The sequence below is a fragment of the Volvox carteri genome (genome assembly GCF_000143455.1).
Source record: "Volvox carteri f. nagariensis unplaced genomic scaffold VOLCAscaffold_90, whole genome shotgun sequence".
Classification (NCBI taxonomy): domain Eukaryota; kingdom Viridiplantae; phylum Chlorophyta; class Chlorophyceae; order Chlamydomonadales; family Volvocaceae; genus Volvox; species Volvox carteri.
The window spans coordinates 136,306-154,670 of NW_003307633.1; the positions used below are offsets into that span (position 1 = coordinate 136,306).

General features: G+C 57.1%; 3 protein-coding genes across 3 annotated transcripts; 2 read left to right on the top strand and 1 right to left on the bottom strand.

Moving 5' to 3' along the window:
- Window positions 1–2,438: 2,438 nt before the first annotated feature.
- Window positions 2,439–5,323, bottom strand: VOLCADRAFT_99572 (uncharacterized protein; the record flags this gene model as incomplete). Its single annotated transcript, XM_002958287.1, has 3 exons — window positions 2,439–4,037; window positions 4,543–5,108; window positions 5,257–5,323. 3 exons carry the CDS (start codon window positions 5,321–5,323, stop codon window positions 2,439–2,441), a joined length of 2,232 nt encoding a protein of 743 aa, XP_002958333.1.
- Window positions 5,324–5,948: 625 nt separating this feature from the next.
- VOLCADRAFT_99573 (uncharacterized protein) lies at window positions 5,949–10,541 on the top strand (the record flags this gene model as incomplete). Its single annotated transcript, XM_002958261.1, has 11 exons — window positions 5,949–5,963; window positions 6,195–6,287; window positions 6,448–6,534; window positions 6,989–7,043; window positions 7,805–7,846; window positions 8,264–8,293; window positions 8,772–8,832; window positions 9,086–9,231; window positions 9,535–9,661; window positions 9,842–9,965; window positions 10,410–10,541. 11 exons carry the CDS (start codon window positions 5,949–5,951, stop codon window positions 10,539–10,541), a joined length of 912 nt encoding a protein of 303 aa, XP_002958307.1.
- Window positions 10,542–12,800: 2,259 nt separating this feature from the next.
- Window positions 12,801–18,181, top strand: VOLCADRAFT_84428 (uncharacterized protein; the record flags this gene model as incomplete). The annotated part of the gene is made up of 10 exons (XM_002958262.1): window positions 12,801–13,082; window positions 13,205–13,362; window positions 13,653–13,731; window positions 14,531–14,732; window positions 15,305–15,399; window positions 15,907–16,059; window positions 16,343–16,604; window positions 16,868–17,009; window positions 17,297–17,460; window positions 17,703–18,181. The coding sequence occupies 10 exons, from the start codon at window positions 12,801–12,803 to the stop codon at window positions 17,876–17,878; spliced, it is 1,713 nt and encodes a 570-aa protein (XP_002958308.1). The 3' UTR covers window positions 17,879–18,181.
- Between the last annotated feature and the right edge of the window lie 184 nt (window positions 18,182–18,365).

Consider the following 18,365-nt stretch of genomic DNA (forward strand, 5'->3'; position numbering starts at 1 on the left):
TGGCATTGGCTGAGAGCATGAAAACTTTGATTACTGCTTGCTTACGAGAGGAGGGAAAAGAGACGATGAAGAGGGCGAGGGAGCGAGAGGAAGAATGTTTGGCCAAGTAGGGTCTCAACATGGGCCATGAATGGTACGGGCACGCTGGGCCACTTGAAGCGGGACTAGAATACCGGGCTCCTTTCCACACGGTTTTGCGGACAGTCCGTGCAAGTGGCACACGCGACACAATAATTATTTTTTATGTATAGTAACGCTTTGCTAGGAACGTCCTATCGCCACTCCCTGACTGTCGTGCTACTGTGCCCAAATAAAGTTTTACTTGCGGCAGGGGCACGTGACCCAAAATAGCAGTCGTCCTTACGATCGATGACGCCCCCAGCAGCCCACATGAATTCAAACCAATCTATTCGGTGAGCTAACCTTGCACCCTGACCGAAAAAAACTCGTACACCGGGCAAGGAGAGGTGCAACCGCAGGAGGTACGCGTACAGCCGGTGGCTGCGGCAAAAGGATAACATGCTTAATCGGCAGTTTCTGAGTCCATCACCGAAGAGACCTTAGCCTGAACCTTGCAGTTGCCCTTTGACAGCGGCCTCTAAGCGGCCCTCGAGCCACATTCACGACAACGGCGGAAGACAACGGCAAAAATGGCACATAAACAATAACTGCCTTAACCACCGCCATGCCATACCGAAAAGCATACCGTGCTGTAAACGCATGGCCTGGACAACACGATCCGCATTTGGGCGGTAGGAATTGCTGCGCGGAGAAATTTACTAGTACGTTCCCATTATGTCCCGAGGGAACAGGGAACTCATGAGCAGCTACGTTCTCCATCGCTGCTAAAGCGTCAGCACAAGCCATCTTACGAGCAGCACGCGTCGCCACGCTGTTACACAGAAACCCAAATTCTGCGGAACAAGGGTCTTGGCGCCCGCGAGCCATGCGCTAATACGCAACAGCAACACGCAAAGCCCCCGCGCAACAAAGTATGGGCGCCCATTGACGCCAATGTCGACATCATCACGTTTTCCATCGCGACCCATATGCTGCACCGCGCGCGCAAGAATTCATGGGCCCTGATTCCCAACGCACCGCACCGCACCGAGGTATAACCTCCCCGGCCGTAAGCGCACGCACCTAAGTGCCAGCCTTCTACGGCCCCCACAACAAGCCCAAATTAAAGCGCACACACGCACCGCGTTAATCCATGATATTCATACAACCCATGTCCACATTAGGCGAGACAATCAGCAGGCCCGCAGCCCGCCAATACAGCAATCTGGGAATCCTACGGAACTCGAACAACAATCGCCTCCTTCTGCGTGCTGCATGCATTTGCAATTTTATACCATGCCTCTCTAAATCGAATCGAACCAAATCACACCCACAGCTAAAGAACAGAAAAAGAGAGAGGGAGAGAGCAGGCGGTTGAAAGAGCGGAGAGACAAGGACAGACGGCGGCCCACCTGGCATGAGAGTCATTGCATTCATGAGCAGTGCTTTAACCCGCATTTCCAGGGCGCCGTACAAGGGGCCCATACGACGCGAAAACGATGTGCGACCACTCTCAGGCCCGGAACAAACAGAACAATCGTACAAGTGTGTCTCAGTGGTAATCCGCCGTTCTGCTGGCCTCTTCGAGCCCCACACACACCCCTTCGCATCCCATGCTAGGGGTATTGCATGCAGCTACAGCGGACAACTGGTTACGGAACCAAATGCATCAACAAGGTATGGCATTCAGCCTGCCAAAGCAACGCGCCTGGCGGCTTAGGCTTGACTTCCCGCGTATTTTCTTCACTCCCAGAATCACCCCAAATGAAGACTGTCGCTACTAGAGCGGGTACAGCACAGGCTGACGTTCCGCAAAGCAAGAAGGTGGCGCTAATGTGCAGCAGCCAAGCAAAGGGCCCAACAAGAAACGAGCACTTGAACACCATCCTTACATGCCATTGGGCTGTCCGGCTGCCTCCTAGCAGCCCTTCCCAGGGCGCGCATCAGCCAGATCGGCATTAAGGGCTGGGTACGTGTGCTGCACCCTTAACAGCCTTGGCTGTGGCTGTGGCCGTGGCCGCGGCTGCAGCCCTCAGATTTAAGCAAGCAAAAGCATACAACCCCTTAACACCATCCCCCACAGGAATGCAGCCACCATGCGCTGCCGTACACCGACGCCGGCCACATCCGTCGCAACATCTCAGTCCCTTCCTCTACCCGCGTCCCATCCACATTCCACACCAACTTCAACCAATAGTAACCGCGCAAAAAAAGTGATCGCACAGGTAAGGAATTAGGATAACCCTCCCAGCTAGCGCTAGCACCTTCCTTTTAGGCACTTATACCACATAGTCCCGCGCCCGTGCTGCCCCAGAGCAGCTCATTAGTACCAGATATTCCTGATCATCTTTGAGATCCCTCCGGTACGCAGGAGCTTGTTAGCATTCAGAATCTGAATCAGACGAGCTGGAGACCTGCTCACTGCCGTAGCTCGCCGCCACAATCAGTGCCTTGCCCCGCCGGCGTGCCGCTATTCCCGGAACCGCTTTGGGCCCGGCAGCGGCAGCCGCCGACAGTGACCCCACCGACGCAGCGGCTGCTTGCTGCCGCTGCTGCTGTGCGCGGAATGCAGCAATTTCCTCCTCCGTCAGGCCCGTGTCCTCACCATCCCCATCCTCTTCGTCGAATCCCGTCCATCCCAGCGACCGCAGGAAGGCCTCCTCTTCCTCCGAAACATGCAGCGCCGGATGCGGTGCGCTGGAAGCCCGCTGGGGAAGCACCCCTACCGGCTGCGTCTGCTGTGGCAGAGACAACTGCGCGGGCATCGTGTTCGCGGTCACCGGTAGCTCACCCAGCTCGTCAGCCGCCGCGGCCACCACCACCGCTGCGGCTGGCAGCGGCGGCTCCTTCAACGTGTTGCTGCCTTCATCGGCGGTGTCGAGACCCGTACATGGAGCGCATGGCACCGCGCCACCGATGATCCCGTTACCGAGGCTGCTACCACATGCCCCTGTACTCGGCACCACGGCCACACCTGCCGAGGCCTGCGCCAGCGCCGGGTTGGGTGACGACGACGACGACGACGACGTACGCGCCAGGGCCAGCGGTCGGTCCAGCGGCTGAGAGGCCTTCTTGGAGAACATCACTGTGTTGCTTGACCCGAGCACCCGGGCCCCGGGCCCGGAGGTACCTGGCCCCGGCACCGCGTCGTCCCGCTTCACCGTCGACATCTTTAGGAGGGCCCCCGTTGGCACAATAGGCGGGGGCTTCGGAGCGCCTCCTGGTGCCCGTGGCCCCGTCCCACCCAGCCCGCCCACCGGGGTTCCCCCAGCCGCCACGCCCAAGCCGCCAACAGCCTTGGACTTCCCCGACCCAGAACTAATGACCGGTATGAGCTGCTTCGATTGCCGCATAGCCAGGTTGTCCAGCCGCGTCCGGTTAACAACAGGCGCCCCGGCACCGGCAATGCTCCCATGGCCAGAGTCAGCCGCCGCCGCCACGGCCGCCGCTGAAGATGTCGTACCCCAGACCCCGGAGGGCCGCGGCGGCACTACCGGCACCGGCACAGGCGCCGCCGGCGCGGGTGCAGGCGCTGGCGCCGCCGTGCTGCCAGCTGTCAACCCCACAGTTGCCGGCGCCAGAGGAGGCGGCGATGCCGACTGCGTGCAAGCCACAGCTTCCGGCGTTAGAGCATCATCCTCTGTGAGAACGATGACAGGTACTGGCTGGGCTGGACTGGGCCCGGCGCTGGGTGCAGCGGGCGCCTCCGCCAGCTTTGATGTCCAGTTGGAGCTGGTACGGGACGACAGAAATGTCTTGCGGTAGGGAGGCAGTGTGGCAGGGGAGTTGGCAGTGTCCAAGAGAGATGACGCGGTTGCTGTGGCGGCGGCAGCGGCGGCGCCGGTGCCACTCGTTAATGGCGCTGACGTCGTGGTAGCCGCTGACTGTACGGCATTGCCATGCGGCGGGCCCGGAGAGCTGGCAGAGCCAGACGCCGATGAAGGGCGCAGAGAAGGAAAGTCGGCTTCAAAGGAGGCCTGGAGAGGGAGAAGAGCTCGAAGCAGGTGCATGCAGCGGGCGGACAGGAGCGCAAGCGGGAGCGGAGGTAAGACACTTAGGATGTGGAATTTGGGATATGAACTTATAATCATCACGACGTCTGAGGCTACTAAACAAAGGCCACGGGAAGCTGCCCTGCCTGCCGCTGACGTTAAGCAAGGCGGCGCGAAATGTCCCCATTGAGGGAAACCCTTAGTTGCTGAACATAAGGGTGGTCACGCTCCCATCAAGAAGAACAGAGTTGCATGTTCCAGTGTCCAGGTAACACTACAGCAACGAGCTTCAAACGTCATGGGACGGGCCGAACCAGCTTTCATCTCGAGTTTTCGCAGTTGCGACAGGCGTTCCACATTCCGTATGGCGTACCCCCCGACGCAATAACGTAATGGTAACGGCGTAGAGCATCTTCGTGTCGTATACATGGTGCGCCGCGACGCAAAGCAGCAGCGGAGGGAATGAGGCACGCGACCCGACATGTCACACCTTGGATGGCACCGCAGCTACACCTGCCATGCTGCCATTGCTAGTCGCCAGGCCACTGGTTCGCAGCGGAGACCGGGCGTCATCATTCCCCCGTCCGCCTCCACCTCCTCCGTTACCCGCCGACGCACTCGCCGATGCTGTGCGAGCCGGCTGCCAATGGTCCTGTCCCCGCTCCGAGCGCGCGCCACCGCCACTGCCACCGCCCTCCGATTCGCCGGATCGGCCATACGCGCGGCCGGCGCTGTACCCCCCGCCTGGCTTTAGAGAGATGCCATCCCGGTCATCTCGGCTGCTGTGTCTCAGCCCAGCGGGGACGTATCCCGAACGACCGCCGGTGTTCGGGTAGCCGTTGTCGCGGGGTTTCCAAGACCGTTCAGAAAGACTGCCGCGGTCCGGGATACGGCCAAAGTCAGACTGACTTTTCAAGGGTGCGGCACTGATGGCACCGTTCAAAGCGGCACTGGAACCGCCTCTGGCGAGCCAGGGATCGGGTGGCGCGGCTGAGCGCGCGCTAGCGTCGAAGCCACCAGCAGGTTTGCCTCGCTTGCTGGCGTCAGAGATATCGCCTGCAAAGCAACCATGGATGCACCTTCAAATTGTGTATTAATAAGTGACTGAATTCAGACGTCTGCTGGTGACGGTTCGCTAACGGTATGGAGCTCGCCAGTTGCACTATCTGCGGTTGCTGGTCCGTGTTTGCTGCATAGAACACACCTCGATGGTGAAGAGCTGATGAACTACCACGAAGCCACTGAGGGAGAAGTTTGGGCCCGTCCTCCATAGGCCGTTCCCCGAGGCCGGGGCTCGGGCTGAGCCCAGCTCCCCTCCCCGGACCTTGATAATACCAGCTTGATTCGTAAACAAGATAAAGCTAACAACAGGTAAGGATGCTGTGCAAGGAACGGAGCGAGCCCTACTCCGCGGCGGCTGATAACCACCCGATAGGCCAGAATAACCTTCCTATGAGCTTGTTGAAGGCAATGAGCAATGCACAAGCCAAACTATAGTGGAGTTGCTGCCTAGAGCTTGCTTCGGTGAAACCTTGAATTATATTCTAGACTTACCCTTGCGAGGTGTCGCGCCTGTGTTATTTTATCAGAAGAAAGAGCACAAGGAAAGTATTTTGAAGCTACGGTGTAGGGAGTATGCTGATTGGCGTAGGATTTTTTGGCACAACGCAATGCAATACCCGCATGAATACGAGCAATCCCACATATCAAAAGCCTGGTCGTAACTGATTGTATACTTTTTGAAGCTTACAAGGAAGAGCACACCAGCTCATAGTTCGCCTTTGGTTGTCGACTTGGTCACGTAACTTCAAGAAGCAAGTGCCTCGTACCGAAGATGTATGAATATGAATACCAGGCTTGAGGTACAAGCATCTCCAATGAGTTTCTATTGAATTAATGTTCAACAGTTGGGTGGGGAGGGCCAAGGGTAAACCGACTCGGCCCCATCGTCGCTCTTTTTCGTTAGCAACCTGGCGATATGGGAAGCCTTACGGAGTCGACGTTTACCATCTCACAAACTCGGCATGGTCGGTTTATCCATCCCAGCAGCCTGTTGGTAGCCTAGTCCCGCTACACGCGTGACCATCAAACCCCGACCTTTACCCCCAACCAGACCTCACAACTACTATCCACCACTGGCAGCTGCGCGACCTTGTCGCGGCGGGGGATACATCGGATGAGCTGCTCTTTGTCTGCGATTCAAGCGTCCTTCAGTACAACTCGACCAGCCGAGAGGTGCGTAGCGCTAGCAGCTACCTCCGTTTCCTTATCCCAACCCAGGTACCCGTTGCCAGTGCTGTGCTGGTCCCCACAAGCACGAAAGGGCCCTTCTGCCCGCCAACAGTGGGGACTGTTGCCTATCCCTTTCCGTGCCCGGGTCACCCCACCTGTGCAGGTAACAGCAGTCCTCTCCCTGGACTGGAGTCCAAACAGCATGACGTACGCGCACGGCATATTGGCAGCAGGGGGGCCTAACAGTCAGGTGGGTGGTCGTTTTGAAATACGGACAGTACACCGTCAGACACATGGGGCAGCTTTCAGGCGCACTTGTGTTGCGTTGTGGACTTGGCGTGTATGGAAGGCGCTCCCGCAGGTGAACAGGGCGCTTGTGGGCCTTGGCGAAGTTTCCGTTTGTACATATACACATGCGCATATGCACGATCAGGGCGTGTTTTGGGGGACCCTCGCCCCGTACCGTCCTCTACACTGCCTTGCCACCCTGTTTCACGACGCCGCACTGGGCAGCCCACATCTGGTCCTTGTCCGGGCGTGCAGTGCTGTCTTCCTTCTTTCCAACACATCCCACCTCTACTGCTGTGGGACTGCTGTGGGACTCCTCACGCTCCTTATCATACGCAACCCAACCCCAACCTATATCCTCGCGGAGTATTCAGAGCCCGCCGCTTTCCCGCCCATTGCCTGTCGCCCTCCCACAGCTATGCGTGAAGGACCTTCGAGAAAAGCGGGTGCTACACCGCGACTCCTTGGGAGGTATGGCAGGCGGCCAGAGGCCTCTGGGGCATATAATGGCAGCCACCCCGGGCGCTATCCGGCCGCTCTGGAAGGAAGGGATCTAGAAATGCGTATATTTACATTGCGTGGGGACGGGAAGCGCTCGCATTGGCTTGCGTCGCTTCATTTTGTCATTAGCAAAGGGATGAGGCCTGTGTCGCCACCCTGCGCGGTATGGAACGCGGCCGTGCGGGAGCGCACATTGTCGGCCGCTGTTTCGGGATTTGAAGGAGACTGGCTTCACCCTGCTCCCCAAGGAGTGTACGAGGGGTGTGAGCTGTTGACGTTGCGTCTTATACTAGATGTTTCAGAAACTGAAGGGTTCCGTGGGCGGAGCCGGCGCGCCTGGGGTGATCTTAGGCACCCGCCAGGTTGGCTTTGTCGGCTGATCCGTGCATGGGGTCTTGCGACGGTCTCTCCACTCCTGCTGCGCTGGCTGCTTGCTCTCGCCCTTGCTCTCGCCCAAGCACAAGTCATAAGGTTTAAAGGGCATCCTTCCACCAAAGCCGCGCGTCGACAGCAATGCATATCGAAGTGGTGCTCTCTGGGGAGAACCTGCTGTGATGAGCTCTGAGCTAGCCCTCTGTTGCTGGCCTGGCACATGCTCTGACGGGACATGGCTTCCTTCCGGAGGCAGGTGCACGAGGTACCTTTGTATGGGTGGTACCGCACCATATGAGGAGAACCGCATCGGCCTTCATCGTTCTTCATATGCCTGTCCCGCTCTACCTGGATTGCAGGGTCCGTCAACAACGCGGTGCACGTAGCAAGGATGGCCCCAGGTAAAGGGAGCTGGAGGGGCATGTAGGCGTGCGTGCGTGTGGGTGGCCTTCAGGGCTGCGGTAGCGGCGGGTAAGCCCTGCATACAAGACACCTCTGGCCTGCTGCCCTTATCGCTTTGGGCGGCAAAGGATTTGGAGTGCGTGATCCTCTGGTGGTGTGTGTATCGCTGATTTTTCATGTCTGACGTCATCGGGTTGAATCGTTTGCTGAAGTGATGCTCGATTAAGTGAATGCCCGGCGACTTGCGTTTTTGCTGTGGTTGAAATGTTGCTGCGACTACTGCTGCTGCTGCTGCTGCTGCTTTTGATGTTGGCTGTGGCTGTTAATTGCGGCGATGGTGGCGATATCCCAGTTTCTTTCCCTTGCGCGTCCACTTGTTTGCGTGGCGCCTGTTGCTGCTGTGATTGCTGTTGCAGGGCAGCTGGTTCTGTACGCCTGCAATAATGGTGAGTACGCTGCTGGACGAGCGGGATCTCGCGCCAACCAGGTCCTGCACCCTCCCACAGTGCACACAAGGCGCAGCTTAGATTGCAGGCGTACGTCCGCATCGAGTCCTGTTGTATCACGTCTTTTTCAGAAAAGAACCGATTGGCGGATGTCAGATCGCGTGATACCCAGGATACTACAAGTCCCCGTGCGAGGAGTTTAAGCTTTTTCCTGTGCTTGCTTACTCGCTGCCCGAACTCGCTGCGCCCTTTGCAATGCTTGTGCGGCGCTCAGCTTGTCCTCCCCAGTCATGCCCCCTGCCACGTTCCGTAATAGATTAGGAAAGGTAGGGAAGGCAGTTTATCTCCAGATTATCCTAATATTTGTACCCTCATGTTTCTTAGGGGTCCCCTTGCCAATTTCTACCCTCTCCCGCGCAACCTCAGCGCATAGCCCCATCACCCTCCCCCCTTCATGTGCCTGCTGCTGTGGTCCCAGACTACATCGTCAAGGTGTTCAACATCGGCCCCCAGTCGCTGGTGCCAACAACCTCCTTCCGGTGGGTTGAGTTGAGTGTAACACCAACCATTGGAGCACGCGAGGCTGCGGTTCCACTCTCAGATGCTTTTGCGTGTGGCTCCGCCCCTGTAGTCGCCGCTCGGACCCTGCGACCGTGCCGTGTTCTTGCCCTCGGTAGCGCGGTGTCTCCTCCTAAGCCTGTTGTGCCTATATTTCCATAATTGTGATTTCGCTGTGGCGTATATTGAGATGATTGTGGCTTACGTGGAGTTGTCTGTTTACGGCAACTCCAGGACCCAAGTGCCCGTCAACTACTGCGCATTGTCGCCGGATGGTCGCCTCCTCTCCTGCGTGGGCGATTCCACCGAAACCGTGGTCTACGCTGTACGAGAATCGTCGTACACGCGGCTCTACTCGTTTCGGGAGGCGCATGATACAGGTCTGTCAAATCCCCAGCGGTACCGGACGGTGCAGGGACGCTGAGAGGTGTCTCGTATCAACTTGATTCCACAGTAGGAACCAGTCGACCGCGGTTCAAATCCTTGCCCTGTCACGAATGGGCTTTAGGAATGTCAATTCCAAGGCTTGCCTGCCCATCCTACTCCACACTAATCGTGGTTGAAGCTCCCTTTGGGCCAGCTCGCTCCGGGCCTTATCGGGGTCCGATCTTACTTCCCAAATTATTTATTTATTTAGCCATTTACTTATCGGCTATGTCCCACCCGACTCCATTCTCCACTAGGCAGCAGCACCGCCTGGTCCCCCAGCGGCACATTTCTGGCGTCGGCTCATCAAGACGGCACACTGGCCGTGTGGGATGTGCGGGCCCCCACCGCAGTGCACAAGCGCCGGCTCGCCACGGCGTGCCGGTGGGTTGGTGGGAAACTGGGAACACAGCAACTCGTGGGTCCATGACTTTATTGAGGTGGCCTCCGCATCCTGTGGCTGCTTGGATGCCATAGGATTAGACGACACGCTAGCCCTGAATTCGCTTCACATGTGCTCACACTCGCGTCCGCCTTCCGCCCCGTGTCGTCTGCCTCTCGCAGCAACGTCAAATTTTCCCCAGGGGTTCTGGACCTGATGGCCTTCGCCGAGCACGAAGACTTGGCACACATCGTCGATGTACGGCAATGGTCCCAGGTGCAACATCTCAACGCTGGTTGTGGCCAGGTGTGTTTCTGGCGGGTGCTGGGCAGCAACAACCCCATGTGGCATGCGAAAGCTCGGGGGCTGGCTGAGTGGTGGTGTATTAATGGCTAAGGTTCACATGTGGTAGTGCACATGATACCGGGATGAGTAGGCTTGGAAAGCGGTGGACATACCGTTGGTAATTGTTAGGTGGGAGGACGGGTTCCATCAGGGTTGAGGTTTCTGCAGGAGCAATGGCGGCCTTTTTGATGCTGCCATTCGTGTATGTTCCGACAGCTAGTCACGCACGCATGCTGGCCAGATATGATGCTCTTTGAGGGGCAAGGTGCGACCTGCGGCCTGGAAACAGCCTCATCCCACGGAGATCTAAAGATATCCGGCTGGAATTCCTCCGAGATCTGCGCGTCCCTGATCTCGCTACACACACACGAATGTGCGCAATGGTTTTGGTCGCCTCTGCCGCAGGGTCGCGACATCTCCGGCATCAGCTTTACCGCAGGCGGCGATCGCCTGTGGGTGGGCCTAGACGACTGTGTCATGTCGTACGATTTGGACTCGGTGGGCCGCAGGGCCTTCGCGTACGGCTGCCTTTGTTGACACTAGCGGGCCGTACAGGGCCACTGCGTGTCAGGGTCACGACCAGGATTCCAGTTCCCATGTCCATCGGCCTTTTGCTTGCGTGCGCCTCCATCTGGGGCGGTAGGTTAAATTAAGGCGGCGGTTTAATTGCGTGCGCCGAGAAGGCGCCTGCATTCGGGAGCGCAAACTGCGGGCTAGTAGCTACCACGTTTCCTGGCGGCACGTGGTGCGGGATACTCGTTCTTGGTTCCCTTCCTGTAGAAGTGCTGACGTTCTCGGCGGTTTGATCTCTTGAAACGACGTGCTGAAGTCTTTAAGGGAATGTACCGCTGTGCATTGAAGTGAGCAGTGCAAGTGCAACACACTGAATTGTGTTCTTTCCGGCTCTTATTGGACACGTTTAGAATGGCCGCCAAGTCGGAATAGTCCATGCTCGCCTGGTAGCGATGGTGCCCACCTACGAAGGCTGACTGGCAGCCGGAGGCCGGTGAGGCGAGGGGTCAGTTCAGAGGCAGTGTCCGGGGCGCAGTGTTGAGCATTAAAGAAAGGCCTGGAGACTGCGAACATGGCCGTTGACGGATTGAAACTATACTGTTTGGACGGCGTAGATGAGATGCGAGTGTGTTGTGGCTTGAGCAGCAGCGGCAGGCAGGTGGTGGTGGAAGCTGGGAAGAGGTGATGCCGGAGGTGATATCCATATAGACCTTTCTGGGGCGTAATGCGTCGGAAAATGGCAGAACTTGAGCATTTGTGTGTGACGCAATTTTTGCATGCGGTCTGGTATACCTTCTACGTCCCAGACGGCCAAATTTAATTTATTAAGATCAGTTTATTACGACTTGAGCGGACACCCGCGTTCTTGGCTACTGGAAACCTTATTGTTCGCACCGTGTCAAGAAGGATCCAAAACTCGGTCACGCCCCAGACAGGCACGCAAGTGCCAGGATACGCTGGACAGCACTAAACGCTATAAACACTCGTTGCTCAGGCGCCTAGGCGCCAATGCATACTCCCTTCGGCCGCATGGCATTGCCAAAGTCAGTCTGAGGCCCTTAAATAATTAAGCGGACCCTACCTTCCTTGCAACGCCCTTACGTAAGGTGTCGCACGTCTCTGTCGTAATCTCTGTCCCCTTGCGGCTCAAAACGGCGGCCGGATCCCTGGCCACATCCTTTCAGACCACGGGCCCTCCCAGACCCGCAGGTTTAACCAAATTCCAGTTGACAGTCATTGCGTTCAGGAAACTGCCGCAGCTAGCAGGTCAGGGCACGCCTAGCGAACCTCGCCACGAACCATGAAAAAACAGGACACCATACACTGCGTCCGGCCGCTACAACAAGCACAGCAGGACAGGTTTAAGGGCATCGGATGCATGCGGATTTATTCATTTTTCGTGCCATGGCCCTCTCTCCGCTGCAAGCTAGACCCGCTGCGTGCTGGCAGCCAGATATAGGACGCAGCGCGATCCAATACCTCATGTCACGGAAAAGAAGACATCAGGGTTCGACTACTCGTGATCACTCTGTAACCCCTCCTCCAGTGCCAGTTCCCGCCGTGCCTTCAATCGTCACCCTTATTTCCCATGAGGTTTTCATACCACCATTTTGCTTGCTCCCAACGTTTTGCCAAGGTATCCTTGAAGTCCTCCACGTGATGCGCCAGCAGGGAAGGGCTCTCGGGTTTTGCCGCGTTGTAGCACCGCTGGAGCTCGATGTGGAGCGCGTTGCAACGCCAAAACCACGTGGGACCTTCCCTTTCGACGCACTTCAGGAATTGGACGACCTCGGGTGCACAGCGGTCGTATGCTTCTTGCCGCCGAGGGTTTGTCTTGTAGACGCTGAATCCGTCTTGCAGGTATGGATCAAAATCCCGATTCAGCCGTTCTCGATGTTTTTTGTATTCCTCCTCAAGTTCTGCGGTGGTTGATGAGTCCGGAGCGGTGTTGGACGAGCTCATAATTCCAAGGGCCGCCTGTCTCCTAGCTGGAGCAATCTGACCCGACCACACCACAAGAACACGAAATGTTTATGAAAACTCAATATGGACATATCTGTAGGACATGATGCGCCTGCAGAAGTCGTACGCAAAGCCGTACCCTTACTGAAGCCCATACCGAGCCTGTCATGCCTGCCAGATACGCTTGCCTTGCTGTGATGGATTTTGATGTCAGCACGAACGATGATGCTTCGATGCAATGTTGACGATGGACCTGAAAGTCTAAGATAGCTAGCTAGGCTTTTATTTAGTTGGAGATAGCCGCGAAACCTCCATCTAACCATGAGTGTACCCACAATACTATACTCATGCACACCTGAACAAACGCAAGAAGTATCCAACTTGGTGCAAGATGCCAACATCGCGAGCGCAATTTGTCACAACTATGACTGCAGTGTTTCAGCGGCATCCTGTGTTCTTCGCTATTTGGCGACTCAACAGCAGACACTCATCGAAGAAGTTCAGCAAACGGCCAAAGCTGAGGTCTCGCTGAGCTTGGATGTGGCCTTTGTTCTCTTCAGCGCATATCTTGTGTTTGGGCCAATGCAGCTTGGTTTCGCGTTGGTGAGTAGTTGCACAAGGGCGCTGGTACGCAGGCAGTCTAAGGCATGCCGGTCATGCCTTTGACCTTAGCTCCCTGCATCTTGGCGACATATAATTTTCTTCGACCTGCGACGCAATTTCAGTTATGCGCTGGCGCAATCCGCTCCAAGAACAGTATGAACGTGCTCATGAAAAACATCCTCGACGCTTGCACCGGCGCCATCGGGTTTTATCTATTCGGCTATGCGTTCGCCTTCGGTCATGAAGCCAAGAAGTCATCCAACGGCTTCATTGGAAATTGGTGGGTCGGCGGCTGGGTTTGGTGGCGGTGGCACGGTCGTCGAGGGCCGCTTTCAGGACAGGGTAGCGGCGACTCCGAAACGCTAGTGGACACAGCAGTGGGACTGGCATAGAGGCTACACTGCTCGCCGTGGCAGCCCTGTACGTTGTATATTACTGCCCAACACCTAATCGCAATAAGTTCCAAAGTCACGTTCCAAACTGCGCGCCCGTGTGTGTGGGGCACACGTTGCGCACGTGTTGCGCACCACACACACACGGCCCTCCCCCGGCGGCCGCTACTCCGTTCAGGAATTTCGCTTTGTCATTCACGACAAAGGAGTCGTCCCTGAGCAACGTGTTGGAGTTTGACGACGACTTCCCTGATGAGGTGTGTGTCTGTGTGTGTGTGTGTGTGTGTGTGGTGATGGGGGGGGCAGCAGCCGTGGTAGCCGACTGGGTCAGCCCCGCTGGAGGCCAGCTCTGAACTCTCACTGCTGGGAAAACAGCGCAGCGAATAGAAAGGAACACAAACTTGTCTTCTGCACGACGACGTCAAGCTGGACCTAAAGCAGCGCGCAGGTGTCGTAAGGCCCCCTGAAATAAGGGCGCTCTCTCCAGGTGTTTCCCCTAAGACGTAAACAGGAGGGAAACGATTAAGTACATATGGGTGGGTAAGAAACGCCGTGGCTATGTGTCAAACGAGGCAGCGGGCCTTAAGGTGACCGGTGCGAACAACTGCGGGGCGGAGTCCGTTTAAGGGCACTGCATGGGCTCAACGTTTCGTTCGTTTAAGGGGAGGATGAATTTTATAACAATCGAAGGATTGAGAATTTTTTAATTCAGGCTGGTAAACTATTCCTTAGCTATAACCCCAGACCTGAAAAGTTATCTTAGCTTGCATTTGGTGGCTGGAATGGAACTGTATCTTAAAAACTCTGAATGGGCTACACCCCAGGGTTGGAGAAACGAAACGCCCTCTTGTGCGATCCCTTCCCTCCCCTCCTTCCCCCCGGTACCCAATTCCTCGTCCTCCCGCCGCGGGCGCCCCCAGCTACCGCCAGCCGATCCACGTCCCTGCCTGGGACCCTTCGATGATTCCCCTCCATAAGCCCATACAAACCCTGCATATGCCACGTCCTACGACCACGTCCAACAACTCAACCTGCACCCGGATGCACACACGCCAGGGCTGGCACTCGTGGTTCTTCCAATTTTCGCTGTGCGCCATCGCCACCACCATTGTGTCCGGGGCCGTGGCAGAGCGCTGCACCTTTGGCGCCTACCTGGCTTACAGCTTCTTCATATCCGCCTTCGTGTACCCGGTGGTAGCGCACTGGGTGTGGTCACCGGACGGCTGGCTCAGCGCATTCAACACGTACGTGGGGGGACGTGTGCGAGGGGGGCCTGGGCAGGGGCAGGGGCTGGCTTGGGGCGGGCGGGATGGACTTGCGAGACGGGAGAAGTATTGCGTGTGTTATACATCTTCTGGAGTCGCGTTGCCTTCCGAAAGTGTAACCTGGGGCCCCATACGGGCCCTGAGGGGCCCAACGGCCAGTCTAACTGTCCGAAATTGATAGATATCATAAAAGCGCACAAGAAAAACTAGTATCCTAACGCTCAACAAGAGAAAAACGTATATGGGACTAACCGGACTATCCAAACTGCTATGCCATCTACCTGCTATTCAAGACCCTCCTTATCCATATACTATGGATAAGGTTCGCCAACTTCAGCTGGGTCGTCCGCTACCGTCATATCCTTGATGGTTTGATCCATCTGAAACCCGACAGAAGGCCCCTGCACGGTCATATGCCGGGCAGTCCAAAAGGACGTCCGCCAACCCACGACGGACCAACAGCTACCCGAGCACCGACAAATAGTATATTAGAAATACTTTATTAGGAATGCTTTCACGCCATGAACCCAAACCCCAACCTCGAACTTCTTCAGGTCCAAGGGAGGCTACGCCCTCATTCTCCGGTCGGGCGCTATTGACTTTGCTGGGGCGGGTGTGGTGCATGTGACCGGCGGCATGGCAGCACTCATGGGCGCGTGGGTAAGTGGGGTCCCGGGAGGCACTGGTGTGGCGGTGTGACCATCTATTCATGTTCGTTCGTTTGCGAGCATATGGCCCCTGCCATAGCTGATGCAGGCCTGATGCGGCATATATATGGCATACGCGGGACGGGAAGCGGTCTGCAAAGCAGCATAGCGGCATATCCCGCCTCCTCAAAAAGTGGCGGCCTCCTCAAGGGCAGGTGTTCCCAGGAGGATGTGACCATTGGTCGTGAGGCGCTCGGGCTCTTGTCCCTCGGGGCCGCGTGGGCGCTTTTGTGAGCGCGTGCATGCAAGCGCTCTGACAACGAGCCGCCTCGCCTTTATTTGCAGTCGACAGGAAGGCCCCCAAACTCTCGCCGAGAAGCACACACTTAGTCCTTCATTTCGGTATTTACGGTGTTGCGCATTACACCATAAGCAATTACGGTCCATTTTTGGGATTACGATGTAATTCCCAGCCCTATTCACGCAACTTGGCTTCCCGCCTTCCAAACCCTCCCATCAGATCATTGGACCACGCATTGGCCGCTTTGACGCGTCTGGCAAGGTGAACGAGATCAAGGGCCACTCTGCAACGCTGGTTGTGATGGGCACCTTCTTGATGTGGTTTGGCTACTACGGCTTTGCGCCAGGCGCCAACCTCAGCGTCGCCACTGCGGTGAGGCACGTCTCAAGAGTTGCGGTTCCTGTGGCTTCAGCGTCGCCGCGTCTCTTATTATTGTTGTTGCTGGTGCTGCCGTTCTTGAATGAGTTGAGGATAGTTTACATGTGTGTCTCTCCTTCCCAACTCTTCCCAACTCTTCCCAACTCTTCCCAACTCTTCCCAAGACTTCCCAACTCTCCAGTCCGCAGGGATCTGGCCTCTTTCCCCCAACCCCTCTCCACCCGCACACCCTCGACTACCGCCCCTGTCCCCAATAACCCGTCCATACCCCGCTCAGGACGCCGCTGTGGTGGTGTCCCGTGTTGCGGTGACCACCACCCTGTCCGCCGCCTCTGCCGGCCTCACTACGTTATTCTTGCGCTACGCCATGTCATCCACTTGGGACACAGTGCTTGTGTGTAACGGCTGCCTGGGGGGCCTGGTGGCCATCACCGCGGGCTGCGCGGTGGTCGAGCCTTGGGCGGCGGTGCTGTGTGGCAGCGCTGCGGCGCTGGTGTTCGTTGGTTCGGACTACTTGTTGCTGTACAAGCTCAAGATTGGTGGGTTGCATGTTTGTTTGTGTGTGTGGTGATGGTAATTGTGGTCTGGTAATAGAGGCAGCGGAACCCTGGGTGGCCGGACCTGTTGTCCTGCCTCTTGGCTTTTGCGGTGGCCGCTTGATTGTCGCCCGCCTGAGTACGTCGTCCCTGCCTCTGCTTTTCTCTGGCCCGCGGCATATATGTGCGGCCGGTTTATGCCGCATTTTCTGAACTTCTTCCTTCCCACCGTTTCCTTTTCCCGTTGTTTTCCCTCCTCCTCCCAGATGATCCCGTCAGTGCGGTCTCCATGCATCTGTTCTGCGGGCTGTGGGGTCTCTTCTTCCCCGGCTTGCTGGCCAAGCCGCAGTACATGGCGGATGTGTACGGGGATGACGGCCTGGCCGACTCAGTGAAGGCAGCTGGAAAGTAAGAGAGTTAGTCTGTTTCTTACGTGTTGGGGGAGAGGGCAGGGGAGGGTTTCGTGCTCATGCTCCGCGGCTTCCTCTCGTCCTCTTAATCTTTGCTACCGTCACGGCTGCTGCCACCGCCACCACCGCCAGCCCCATCGCCGCCAGACCGCAACTCTTCCTTATCCATAGTCAACAGGCCGCCTACCATTCCTCCCTGCAGTGGCCCCTGATAGCTGCACACTGCCTGCGTCCATCCACATATCCATCCGTCGGTCTAAACGGCCCCCTTCCCATGCGGTGCAGGTACGGCATCCTGTACGGCGGTCACGGCCAAGTGCTATTATGCCAGCTTATCGAGGCGGTCGCCATCTGCCTCTGGGTGGGCCTTATGATGGGCACTTTCTTCTACGTGTTCAAAGCCGCCAAGCGGCTGCGGGTGCCTGTGGATCAGGAGCTTGCGGGGCAGGGTAAGTACCCTGAAATCCAGAAACCTCCCTCTGTTCCTCTCCTCTCCCGTGTGATACATGCATTGACTCCATAAGTTTTATCATTTATTGAACGCCCGCACTCACATTACCTCCATTACCCACCAATACCTCACACACGCTATAACCCCTGGCTGAGGGTTCATCGCTTGCCTTTCCCCTTGTCACCCAACGCCCGTCTCCCCCACCCCGAACATCGCCGTCAACCCGCAACGTATGTGTAGATGTTACCAAGGAGGGCGTCGAGCCGTACGACGGAGCCGGCGGATCCGTTGGGCCGCAACAGGGCGTGGGCACTACTGCGGCATTCGGTCCCGGGGCCACCGTCACCACCTCGGCCTTTTACAGCAATGGCGAAGGGGAAGAAGGCGTCTCCGGAGGGTATGCCACCAACGATTGAGCCCCCGGGTTAGCCGCACGGCTGCGGCCGGCTCCTGCTGCAGATCGACTTTAGAGGTTAGTTCGAGGGCCAGGCCTGCTGTAGGCTGGCCTGCTGCCGCCGCCTGCTGTGTTAGCTTTTGGATCAGATCCACAAATGTATCCATTGATTCCGGTTGGGCACTGTTGAAGTTGCTTAACTCGCTCAGAAACGGGAGTTTTATGCTCGTGTGTGGTCGTGTGGGGAGGTGCAAACCTGGGGAAAAGGAAAGGAGGACAGCTTTGGCGGGCCCCTGGCCGTCTGCCCACCTGGATGCACCTGGATGACAAGTTATTGGTGATGTTATGTGGCCTGGCGCCAGCGGCGGTGGGGGCGGCGGTCGTCACCGTTTCTTCGTGGGTCCCTGTTAACGTAGCGACGATGGATGTGGCTATGACTAGGCAGCCTCCCAAGGATGCAACTAAGCCTCCCACTTGAAAAGCGTGCAGTGGGTCGCCACCTTGCGTAG